The following is a 12931-nucleotide window of genomic DNA, read 5'->3' on the forward strand; positions in this document are numbered from 1 at the left end:
GTTCAATTTAACCGCGAATAAGGAGATAACGAATTAACGTACATATGTTAATAACCCTCTCTTAACACCTAAAAAAATGCAAATATTGTAAAATCTTATGTAAATATGACATAAGATTCAAGATACTACCGAACTCAAACAATGAATGATGACTTTATGTTTTTAATCTTTACTTACCATAAACCGTCTTTCACTATTGATAGGGATGGGCGATACCCCTTATTTTGTTGTCGATATGATACCGATATTTTTCAAGGCAGTATCGTCGATATCGATACCGATTCGATACTTCTGCACTAAACTTTTAAATTATGAAATTTATTAAATTATTAAATTACTAAGAGTAAAATGGGTAATGAAAACCACTTAACTTTGTTTAAAACGCATTTTAACCCGTTTAATCCCAAATTTTTCCCAGACATGAAAACATCCAAATGATGTGTCATTAGTAACCCTTTGAAATAATCAATAATTTTGTTTTTTTTTTGGAAAAGTGTGTGAAAAATTTTATTTTATGGTCAGTCACAATTGTAACCGGTGGGATAATGTGTATACTGAATTAACATATTTCTGCAGTCATAAAAATACACACACACACACACACACACACATCAAAGCTTTTGTTTCATGCTTCAGTGTTTGATTTCTTGTTTTATTGACAGGTATTTACAATTACTAACATGCTTCAGTGCTTCAAATCAATGCTTTTTTTGCATTTTGACTAGCTAAATATAATATAATATTGGAAAATATCAACAACAACAATAATGGTAACAACAACAACAATAATAATAATAATAATAATAATAATAATACAATTTAAATAATTATTTTCTCTGTGGATATATTGTAAAATTTATAACTTAACTTGTGATGGCAAAGCTGAATTTTCTGCATCATTGCTCATTGCATCATTGCTTCAGTGTCATAGATGAATGAATAAATGAATATAAAGAGCACAGATCAAACTAATTGATAATGATATTTAATATGTATGTGCAGTATATATGCATGCAGTGCTGGGTATCTATACAAATTACTTATACAAATTGTAGTCTGTTACCAAATTACTTGACAAAAATTGTAGTTAGTAGTGTAATCCATTATATTACACGATTTAGGTAATATAATCAGGATACTTTTTGATTTTAGATTACGTTTGACCTTGATTTAAATAGGACAATTTTGCAGCATGTTGATATAAAAAAGAGAAAGAAAACATACCCCATTCATTGTTATTATCAACGTGTGCTTTAAACATTATGTCACATCAAGGTTTCCAAAACTGGGGTTCGTGAAGGAACTGCAGGGTAAATAAAAATGAGAGTGTTCATAAATAATTGTTGAAATGTTGAGAAAACACTTTCTAAAAACTGAAATGATATTTTCTAAATTCATTGGTCAAATGCTGCGTGGCCTCTCAAATTCATGTGTAATTATAGTTGGAAGACTTTCTGATTGTATTTAAGCAGTAGGCAATTTTAGAAGGGAACATTTAAAAGATGAAAACGATGAATAGTGAGAATCAATAAATTATGAATTATTTGTTGCTATTATGTGAATAATATGTAATCAGTAAAAAAAAGTAACTGTAGTCTGATTACAAGTATTTTAAATATGTAATATCATCTTATTACAAGTACTTAATTTTTGGAATCTGTTTACGTAATCCAGATTACATGTAATCAGTTACTACCCAGCATTGTATGTATGAATACAGTATGCGTGAATATTATATGTGTGGGTGTGTTTCAACACAAATAGTTAAGAAAGCCAATGGCATCAGTCTGATGAAGCACAGAGGACAGCAGGGTCAGATTGTTGATGGCAGAGGTTAAGAAGGGTTTTTAAAGAAGCGGAGGAGGGAAATGAAACCAGCGCTGGCTTTCCTGTGCCTCTGTGTGTGTTTGATAAGATCGTGTGCTGGGCCCGCGGGTCTGGCTCTCGGCGGGGTGATGGAAATGCAGCACAGCTTCTAATCTTCTAATGTATGTTCCTTCGTCCTTGGTCGGGGCACATGGGAGAAAGATGGGGCCTTATCAGCGTTTATGAATTTATGGAAAATATTTCTGCACTGACAGTTTTCAGCCCTCTCTCTCTCTCTCGCTCTCTCACCCACCCACTCGCTCGCTTTCTCGCGCACTTTCCTCTAGCGTTCCCAACCAACTTCATGCGAGTTTCAGCGGAGGATGGGAATCTTGGCAAAGTAGTTGGCAGCAGTTTCTGAGAGGGCTGTTTCTAGAATTAAGGCCACATATGTTGAAAATACCAATGACGTTGATATAAAGTCTATTTATACTCCTGAATAACACACTTTTACAATACGTTATTTCATTGCCATACTGAATTGAGCAAGAGATGACAAGAAAACATGGTAAAGTTAATGAGCTAATGACTGAACTTCAATTAATGGCATTTTTTATTTATTTATGTACTAGTTTGTAATTTCTGTTATTATCAGAGTTAATTAAAGGAGCAACAGGCGGAAACAGATGTTGTCTACCTGTCAAATTGTCAAGTTGTTAGCATATATTGTTTGGTGTGCTAATAATCGTCATGCCGTTGCGCCTGTCATTTCATAAGTGTCTTAAAGTGTCATCACTTACATTGGAAGTTAATGGGAAAAGTGTCTTAAAGTGTTGAAAATCAGAAATGTGCAGCTTGTTTGTTAAGCATGAGCTGTACAAAAAATTTGTTATTTGTGCTGTAAAATGCCTCAGTTGTTGTTTTAGAGCTGGGGCTAGTGTTGTGGGTGGATGACCTTATGCGTTACCCAATGGCACAAGGTATGTGAGGGACAGCCTTTTAAAATCAGAATGAAAAAAGCTGATTGCGTCCCTGAATTTGTCTGACTGTGTGTCGAATACAAACCAAAGCCGTACTGAACACACACACACACACACACACACACACAGGTTTGTTTTTGTGAAAAGTGGGGACATCCCATAGGCGTAATGGTTTTTCTACTGTACAGACCGTATATTCTATTGCCCTACACCAACCCTACCCCTAAACCTACCCCTCACAGGAAACTTTGTGCTATTTCAGATTTTCAATACACTCCATTCTGTGTGATTTATATGCGTTTTGAAAAGTGGGGACATGGGGTAATGTCCTGAAAAGTCACCTTCTCCTTGTAATACCTATGTCATACCTTTGTCATTATACAAATTCATGTCCTCATTTGTCACAAAAACGCGCGCACACACACACAGACACACTCACACACACACACACACACACATACACACACACACACACACAAAACAAAACACACAACAACAAAAACAAGCCTCACACTATTTGGACAAAATATACAATGGAAGTCAATGGGGACTGAAACTGTTTGGTTATTAGCATTCTTCAAGACATCTTCTTTTGTGTTCAGCAGAGGAAAGAAAGTCATACAGTTTTGGAACCACATTATCATGAATAAATGATGACAGAATTTACATTTTGGGTGGACTCTCCCGTGTTGTTCTGAACTCAGAATGTTGTTTGTTGGATTACCATCATCTTTAGGTTTAATTTCATAAAGTGTTATGAGTAAATAAAGACAAATTCCAGCAGCGCTCTGCCACGATCCATTTGTCTGACCTCCCGTCTCTCCCCTGCCACCTGTCAGAGCCTGAAAATGGGCTCCAGAAAAACGAGCGTGTGAAAATTTTCATTTAGGTCATGGTCCCTGGCGCTCACACCCTTCAGCTGAGAGGAGGCAGGCTCCTACATGCGCCACCAGAGGAAGGAGTGGGACAGGGAAATTAATAACTTCTGAGAAACGGACCCAGAGCCTCCAGGAAGCTCAGCCATGATTACAGCAGCATGTGTGGCGGGTGCGAGTGGAGCTGAGATTGTACATTGGAGCTGGGTGTAGGGGTCAGACATTATTATAATTTCAGGCTTTGAAGTGTCTCAAGCCGTACCGGCCACCAAAGAGCTTGGGTTCTTAACATCCCAATTTAAGATGTCTGAAACAATTTCAGTATGTTCAGGTTGATATACTACTAATTCATCCACAGAAATTGCCAACTCTTGAAAAACAAATTATGTATTTTAAGTCAATAAGAAACAGCAATTACAAACAATTTTACTTGCATAATGGGACATATTTCAGAGAAACACAGGATGTTTTCCAAAAGGTGAAGTCTTTTTTTAACTTTAGTTATTTGCTGTTATTATACAGCTCTCTGGAATATTCAATTCTGGTTGGTTAATTTTTCCATTTCAAAATGAAATTGAATATAAATATTAGATGAAACATTGAAACAGATGAAACAGCCTTTCGTTCATTACAGTCCTTTCTGTCCTCCTCTAATTGTATTATTTTATTTTTCTTCTTTTTTTTTTTCTTTGTCAAATTTTCCACCACAGTTGTTTGCTTAATTTAAATATGAATTAAAACTGAAGTTAAAATTAATTACACCTAAATAGTAATATTAAAACAGCAATAATAATAATAATAATAATAATAATAATAATAATAATAATAATAATGCAAAATAATTAAACAAAATTACTCAAAATTACAATATAAAAAATCTAAAGCTAATTCAAAATATGAATAAACTACAACTATAATACACCATATAAACTAAAATCACATTTAAATAATAGTGAAAGAACATTTATGTACTCATTTATTTATAAAATAAATAAGAGTACATTTTGGTTTCTTGTTGACTTTAAGCATGAAAAACTACATTAGGTTAGTTACTTTCAGTGTTGGGGGTAATGCATTACAAGTAACGCGAGTTACGTAATCAGATTACTTTTTTTCAAGTAACTAGTAAAGTAACGCATTACTTTTTAATTTACAAGAGAATATCTGAGTTACTTTTTCAAATAAGTAACGCAAGTTACTTTTTTTTTCCAATTTATTGATTGACAGCTGTCCTGTCCCCATGTTGAGAGAAATCAGAAGATGTTACTGTAGTTCTAAAATAGATATGAATATGCATTAATTCATCTCACTCTCACAAAAAACACAGATTCAGTATTCATCAAAATGAAACTCAGAATATGACGCAAACCTGCAATAATTAAATGTTAAACAATGCAAATATCCTTTATATATTTAATTCCATTCTATTAACCAATGTCTTTGCTTCTGACCTTCGAGTAGTTTATCTGAGCAACCCACAACACCCACCAGATTATGATCCACCAAAAACTATTTAAGTATTGCATCCAATTTCCAGTCAGAATGCTGCATTCAAAGGTACTAAAATTGCCAGTATATCTAAAAGTTTCATTCTGTTGCTGTGAGTTCTCCCAGGATGCACCACTTTTTCATGTGTGACTGTCATAGCGATTCACTGCAGGCCCTGATGCTCATTCAGGCGCTGATCTGCATAAAGCCTGTCAGATGGACTTTTGATTTAAGGAGCTTCTTTTATCCTCTGTTCTCTTTAAGCCGCAGCTCTAAAGTCCGTTCCACGAGAGCGCTCATGCATACAAACCTGACAGTCAGTCTAAAAACAAATGCTCATGTTCTCTTCCAGACGATGGAGCTGCAAACTTGTTCTTCAGCGGGTTGTTGTTTGAAACAGTCAAGCGTAAGAAACCACATGCTTTAAATTTCAAATGCAGATGGAGGGCAGCTGTTGACCTTCGACTAAAGTTATTTGCAATGGGCTTCAGTTATAAAAAGTTACCATTACTGGACCATATGTGTTTTTTTTTTGGTACATGCACCATTTTCCGGGTGGATATATACCAAGGTACTACCATACAATTCTTACTCTTAAGTACTTTGTGCTACCATGTAAACTGTGGAACATGAATATGTTCATAGTACTATAGTGTGACGAGTGGGGCGGGGCCGAGAGCCGTGGGAGCAGAAGGATAAAAGGAGGAGTGACGACAGTGCAAGATGAGAGAGGACCAGGCCTGGACTATTTGTTGTTTTGGTTCTGTTTGTGCACGGCAGTCGTCCGTGAGGGGCTGTCGCTCTATTTTCAGTTTTGTGTTTTTGTTATTAAATTATGTTTAAATGTTCGCCGGTTCCCGCCTCCTTCTTCCCGGGTTTCGGCACCAATGTAACAAAGTTCGTAGTTCGGGGAAGAAGGTGGCGGCAACCAGCGAACATTTACACATAAAACTTTAATAAATAAATAAACAAACACAAAACGAAAGTAAAAGCGGCAACCCCTCACGGACGCGCACAAACAGAACCAAAACAACATAAATAGTCTAGGCCTGGTCCTCTCTCATCTTGCACTGTCGTCACTCCTCCTTTTATCCTTCTGGAGCTCCTCCGTGGGACTCGAGACCGGTGAGTGGCACAGGTGTCGCTCATTATCATTTACTCCACCGGCTCTCGGCCCTGCCCCACTCGTCACATATGGTATTTCCAATTTGCTTAAAATATTATTTAAAATATGTGGAAAAATATCCCTGTAGTATGTAGCGAATCAGCTCAAAGGGGAAATATGAATAATTAATCATAACTAGTTATAATTAATTATAAATATTTGCATAATGTATCAATTAATAAGACTAGGTTTGATACTTGCACGTCTTGTCTGTCTGAAAGAGAGTCCTGATGCAATCTAACAGAACCACAGACTGAAGGCGGGTCACTGATGTGAGGCCTTTATGGTCTCACAAGATTCCCGCCTCTCAGGATGTCCAATGAGAAAGGCTGACATTCCAAGTGGGAGGTTGGAAATACTGGGGAGTTTTATGACCCTTTGTGTGAGAGCATGGTAATTTGCATATGGAACTTGAATCAAAATTACTAAAGATTCTTAGAACACTAATATATTGCCTATGTACCAACATATAATATACACTCTTAGAGAACAGTCCATTTCTCTGGGCATTATGTGTCTTTCCTACGAGGAAAATGAGTGAGTTTCTCTGCCCGTATTCCTTTGGGCAATAAAACCAGTGATATCAGCATTGTTTGCCATGGAACCAGAGGCCTGTTCTGCCTTTCTGAGGTGTTAGATGCATTTCGGGAGAAGGGTCTATAGACCCTCGTAATTGGCCCTTTGGTTAGGTGAGGGGGCGTTAGATATTATTTGTTAAATATAACAAAAAGTTGTGTGTCTGATTGGTCCAAATGCTACAAATAAATGATTTCACACAATAACACCAAGAAAATAGTCCAAAACCACATTTTTCACAAGGGTTTGACATGTGTCTCTCATATTTTGCATGTGATATTAACATGTGAAGTTCATATGGTTTTTCTGTAAGAGGAAAGATATGCTGTACTTTTATTGTAAGTGGTCTTACTCACACCGCTCCGACTTCGAGAATCTGCATCACCCGGCATGGGAGTCAGTTGTGCTAAGAAGTACACTAAAGACCTCTAGCTTACCTCATATATAGCTAACGCAACTCTTGAGGCCAGGGAATGATGGTAATGGATACAGCTCTTACTAGCTGTCTTTTGTTACAGTAGCCACTAGGGTCATGGCACCAATGTTCTACTCACACCACTCTTGGATTGGAACCAGTGTCATCCGGCATTGGAGAAAATTGCACAAAGAAGTATGCTAAACACCTCTAGCACACCTCTTGAGGCCAGGGAAGTGAAGTTTACAACTCTTATATATATAGCTTTGACTAGCTGTCCTGCCCATATACGGGTCACGGCACCAATCTGTTACACAAGGTCTGTCTCATTTTTAATCAAAATGATTGGGATCCTTATTTTCATTTCTTTAACTTTACTTGTCTGTTCTTGCACTGTGGTTTCATTGAATCTGTTAGGGTTCTGGTGCCATTCTAAATGAATAGATATTCTTCAGTTGATAAATAAGACCAGCCGAGCAGGAGCCTTCCTGACAGATGTTATAACAGCTTTGGGTTTATTTTTATGATTTGCAAAAATAATACAAAAAAGCAAGAGACTCAAAATTATTGTTAATGGCTGCCACCTATTTTGACATTGAAAGCTGTAATTTTGCTGAAATCCACTCTAGAAAACAACATGTCAAGCTTCAGAAAAGTGTCACATCTGTGAAACTCTATTAAGGTTACAGTAGATCTGTTATTGTTCATACTAAATTAATTATTATTCTTCAATCTGTCATCCTGTACTGTTTGTTCTACAGACAGGAGTGAAACCTTAAATCACGTGGCTTGAGGACTATTTTAAGGATCCAGACTTTAGATTTTCACGCAGCGAATGATAAAACTAGTAAAATAAAAAAATTCCATACGTTTACATTAAAGGAAGGAAAAGTACAAATCTGGGTAAAAAATGAATGAGAACAAAAGAAAGACAGCAGATAATGTGCTCAAGACATTGAGTAATCAAAGTATTTTTACTTGTCACTGAGATGCAACACTCAGTATTTTATGTTTGTGTCTGTGTAATATTTGTTGAGGTTTCTTTAATTTGCACCTGTTAGTTTCTCGCTGTATGTAATGCAGTTTTTGTGGTACCCTGGTGGCAGACAGTAGAGGTTTAATAACTGTGTCAGTGTGATTAATAACGGTGGAGTACCCAAGCAGAGCTGCCATCATGACTGCACTGATTACACCTGCTTTAAACTACATTACCCACAGTGATCTCTGCCCTGCCCCAACACCACAGCAATCATTTATGATCACTGTGTCTAAATGTTGGCTTAGCAGGAGCTTCATCTCTGTTACACAAAACAAAGTTCAAAGTGTAATTTATGTGTATTAGTGCTGGGGATTTTTCAGTCACTCTTTCTGAAGGTTATATCATTACGCCAGTAGGTGGCAACAAGTGACTGTCTAAATAAGTGAGTCATTGTATAATTCGCTCAACCATTTTGTTCAGAAACTCTGATTCGTTAAGGAATGATGCAACACTTTTGTGTACTGCTTGGACACGTGTAGTTCTGTTTTATCATAAACACGGCAATTTGGGCAGTGTAACAAAATAAATAGCCAAAGGGGGTTACACTTTATTTTAAGGTGTACTTGTCACAGTGTAATTATACATATAAGTACTGAAGTAATATTAATTAACCACATGTACTTACTATATGGTTAGGGTTAGGATTTGGGTTTGTCTTAGGGTTATTTGCATGTAAGTATGCATAATTAATTGTTATTATAATAGTAAGTACATGTAACATGTGTAACAAGGACACCTTAAAATAAAGTGTTACCCAAAAGTGCAAATAGAACAAACTTACCATGTGAGTCAAGAAAGTGACAATCTCTATCTCCCTGTCTCTCTCCAGGCTCCTACATGCTGGTGAACTCTTCTCAGTATGGTGCAGGGCAGCGGGCTCAGCTCATGTTACGTCCGCTGAGTGAGAACGACACACACTGTGTGCAGTTCAGTTATTTTCTGTACAGCCGTGATGGACACAGTCCCGGGGGCCTAAACGTGTATGTGCGTGTAAACGGTGGCTCGCGGGGAAATGCCGTGTGGAATGTTTCCGGCTCTCAGGGGCGACAGTGGCATCAGGTGGAGTTGGCCGTCAGCACCTTCTGGCCCAGCGAGTACCAGGTGAGACCAATGTCACGCGCAAACACTCAAATGCATGTTGACTTTATGTTGCAAATTACGGGTCAAAGTCCTGTAACCCAAATATTCAGCTTTTTTTTTTTTTTTCAGAAAAAAAAACAAACAAACAAAAAAGCACATTAACTTACTTGATTGTACTTTAATGTACTTGCAATTAATACTTACTGTAATATTTACTATTGTAATAAATTATTGTAACGTTATACAGTACAGTACCATTCAAAAGTGTGGTGTCAGTCATGTTTTTGAATTAAGCCTCTTATGCTCACCAAGCTTGGTATTTGATAAAAAAAAACGGTAATATCATGTAATTATTACATTTTAAATAACTGTTTTATATTCAAATATATTGTAAAATGTAATTTATTCCTGTGATCAAAGCTGAATTTTCAGCATCATTACTCCAGTCTTCAGTGTCACACGATCCTTCAGAAATCATTCTAATATGCTGATTTGCTGCTCAAGAAACATTTATAATTATTATCAATGGTGAGAACAGTTGTGCTGCTCAATATTTGTGTGTAAACTATGATACTTTTTTCTTTGATGGATAGAAAGTCCAAAAGAACACAAAATTAAAATAATTTGTAACATTATAAATGCCTTTACTGAAACTTTGGATCAATTTAATATATCCTTGCTGAATAAAAGTTTTAATATCTTAATAACTCGCTGACCTCAAACTTTTGAAAATGTATCAGAAACACTAATAAATGTTAGCCTTTCTTTGACCATGTGAAGTAAACCTAATGTTTTTGATACTGTACCTTTAAGACCATTTATGTAAATCATTACTGTTGCGATTGGCTAACCTTTCTAATAGTTTACTCTGTTATTCATCATCAGCTGGGTCAAGTTCAGTTGCTGAATGTTCAATTGTATTCATTTATTTAAAGCAAATGCGGTCAAAATGCTAGTGTTCTTTTCCTTGCAAAAACAATATATTTGCATTTAGTTTTAATGTTTTCCGCCACTACTGGTGAATAGTTTTTAGTAACCTTTTGCTTAATAAAAATGTCAAGTCTTTCACTCCTACCTGCTTCTGGTTTCAATATACCATAAATATTTTTGAAAAAGTAGTTTTTCTGGCTCAGTTTCAATAAATGTTGTTTGGGTTGGACTGGAAATGGATCTTTAGATGTGTCTTTTTTTTTTTTTTTTTCAAAAGATCAACAAAAAAACCTGTTTTCCATGGTTAATACCCTTTAAATATTGACATTTACAGTGTGACTGGGTATATACATTATTTCTTTAGACACACCACTGTATATATACCGACAAGCACACTTTTGCCCAACCACTAAATAATCTGTTATCTTCAGCTCTTGGCTCTGGTCAGCAGTGTGTGTTATTGAATCACTTGTTCTTCTGATGGTTAACACACAGAACACTGTCACCTTGTTAAAGGCTATGATTAATAACCTGCCCCTCATTTGCTCTCCAAAAAGCCCATAATGACCAGTAAGTTGAGTATGTGTGTGTGTGCATGAGTATAGAGTCATTTGCCCCCTGCTTGTGTGCATAACCCGTTTGAAAGAGGAGGTCTAGTGTGGTTTCCATAACCCTGACCCGTATCGCTCCTCTCTCCATAAATCAGACCAGCCTTAATGAGATTACATCCCTGCTACGATCAATGCACACACACACACACACACACACAGTGCGCCACAGGGTTCCCAGACAGACAATGTGAAGAAATTATCTTAGCCCTCTGGTTCTGTTGCTCGCTTTCTGTCTAATTTTATTTTTTTTTCTCTGAGAATGGTGTCTGGTTTGTTCAGACATGCTGTGGTGGAATACACATGGAATATGGTAAATTCGAGGTGTTTGGAGATGTGGCGAGGCATGTTAGTCAACTGTAGTTAGCCTGTAGTAATTGCCTGCAGTCATGTATGACACCGTAATTTATAATATGTAAGCTCATGATGAATGTTGTGTGTAATTGTGTAATTGTGTAAAGGAACAGGGACAGATACAAATGCACGTGAAGATGCAGATAAATTGCTGCATTTGTGTTGTCAAGAGCAGATAATGAGGAGCAGAGCAGAGGAATAACAAACTCTGTTCCAAACCCTAGTCAGCTGCCTACATAGCGAGGCGTTTAAAGCGTCACAGGTGCACCGGCAATCCCAAAGCTGTTCTAAAATGTAGGCAGATGCCTTCTGAAGGCCATTTCACACCAAACGCATCACAAAAAAGTGAAATGAACCACTGATGAATAGACCTTTCTCACCAAAAGCTCAAGTGAATGTGCGTCAGGTTGGAGGAACCGCAAATTCACACTTTGACACATCTTTCAGCCGTGCTGCCAAACTAACAAATAAACAAACAAAAAAATATGTTTAATTAAGCCATAGTCATTTTTGGTTATTTGTATGGGTGGATTTGATCATGACAGGTCAACAGCAAAGAAACTGGTAATTAAAGTGAGATTAAACGCACAAAGTGTATTTGTAATTTTAAAGTATTATTTTAGGTTTGCATACTATGTGTTGTATTCCCCTTTGCATTTTTTTTTGTATTTATTTTGATGAATACTGCATCTGTTTTGTGCAAACAGGACAGGTAAAGAGCATATGTTGTGTTAAGTATTATTGGTGCTCATTATTAATAATAGTTCTCATATTTTTCAGGTGTTTGTGCTTAATATTTTTGTGGAAACCATGATACATTTCTTACCGGATTCTTTGATGAATAGAAAGTCCATAGAACATCATGTATATGTGTATTTGAAATAAATATTTTGTAACATTATAAATGCTTTTACTGTCACTTTTGATTATTCTGATTTGATTATTATTTGATCCTTTGCTGAATTAAAAAAAAAAAAAAAATTTGAATGGTAGGGTATTATGGTTTCCACAAAAAGCAGCAAAAAGTTTTTTTTTTTTCCACTGATAATAATTATAAATGTTTCTTGAGCAGCAAATCAGCATATTAGAATTATTTCTGAAGGATCATGTGACACTGAAGACTGGAGAAATTATGCTGAAATCACAGAAATAAATTACGTTTTACAAAATATATTCAAAGAGAAAACTCTTATTGTAAATTATAATACTATTTCACAATATTGAACAAATAAATGGATAAGAGTGGTGTGTCACGGTCCGGGTGTTGAGAGATCAGGCAGGACGACGAAGATGACGAATAAACGGATATTTAATCAAGAAACAACAGGAGATCCAGACAGGGTAGACATCACACAGGGTAACATTCACAGGAACATGGACATTGACATTTACATTTACAATAACCGACAAACTAGACTACAGGAGACAGGAACTAATAAAGGGCAGATAACGAGGGGCAGACCTCCGGCGGAGGACGGATATCCGGGAGGAGACCGGCAGACCGAGACCAGGGAGGCGACGAAGGAGAGAGGAGCTAGGGAGGAGACAGGAGGGATCTGGAGCAGGAGGAGCTCAGCAGGACCCAGGCCACAGCCATAACAGCGGCCCACGGTGG

At 36.7% G+C, this 12931-nt stretch overlaps 1 protein-coding gene across 1 annotated transcript in view; it reads left to right on the top strand.

Annotated features, from left to right (window-relative positions):
* The window catches only part of LOC107732911 (receptor-type tyrosine-protein phosphatase U-like), a 297899-nt gene that overhangs the window by 129144 nt on the left and 155824 nt on the right, over positions 1-12931 (top strand). The window contains exon 3 of the mRNA XM_016544352.1: positions 9174-9445. Coding sequence (XP_016399838.1) covers positions 9174-9445 — 272 coding nt within the window. The remainder of the gene's footprint in view (positions 1-9173; positions 9446-12931) is intronic.

The sequence above is a fragment of the Sinocyclocheilus rhinocerous genome, unplaced genomic scaffold (genome assembly GCF_001515625.1).
Source record: "Sinocyclocheilus rhinocerous isolate Xijiao unplaced genomic scaffold, SAMN03320098_v1.1 scaffold1300, whole genome shotgun sequence".
Lineage (NCBI taxonomy): Eukaryota > Metazoa > Chordata > Actinopteri > Cypriniformes > Cyprinidae > Sinocyclocheilus > Sinocyclocheilus rhinocerous.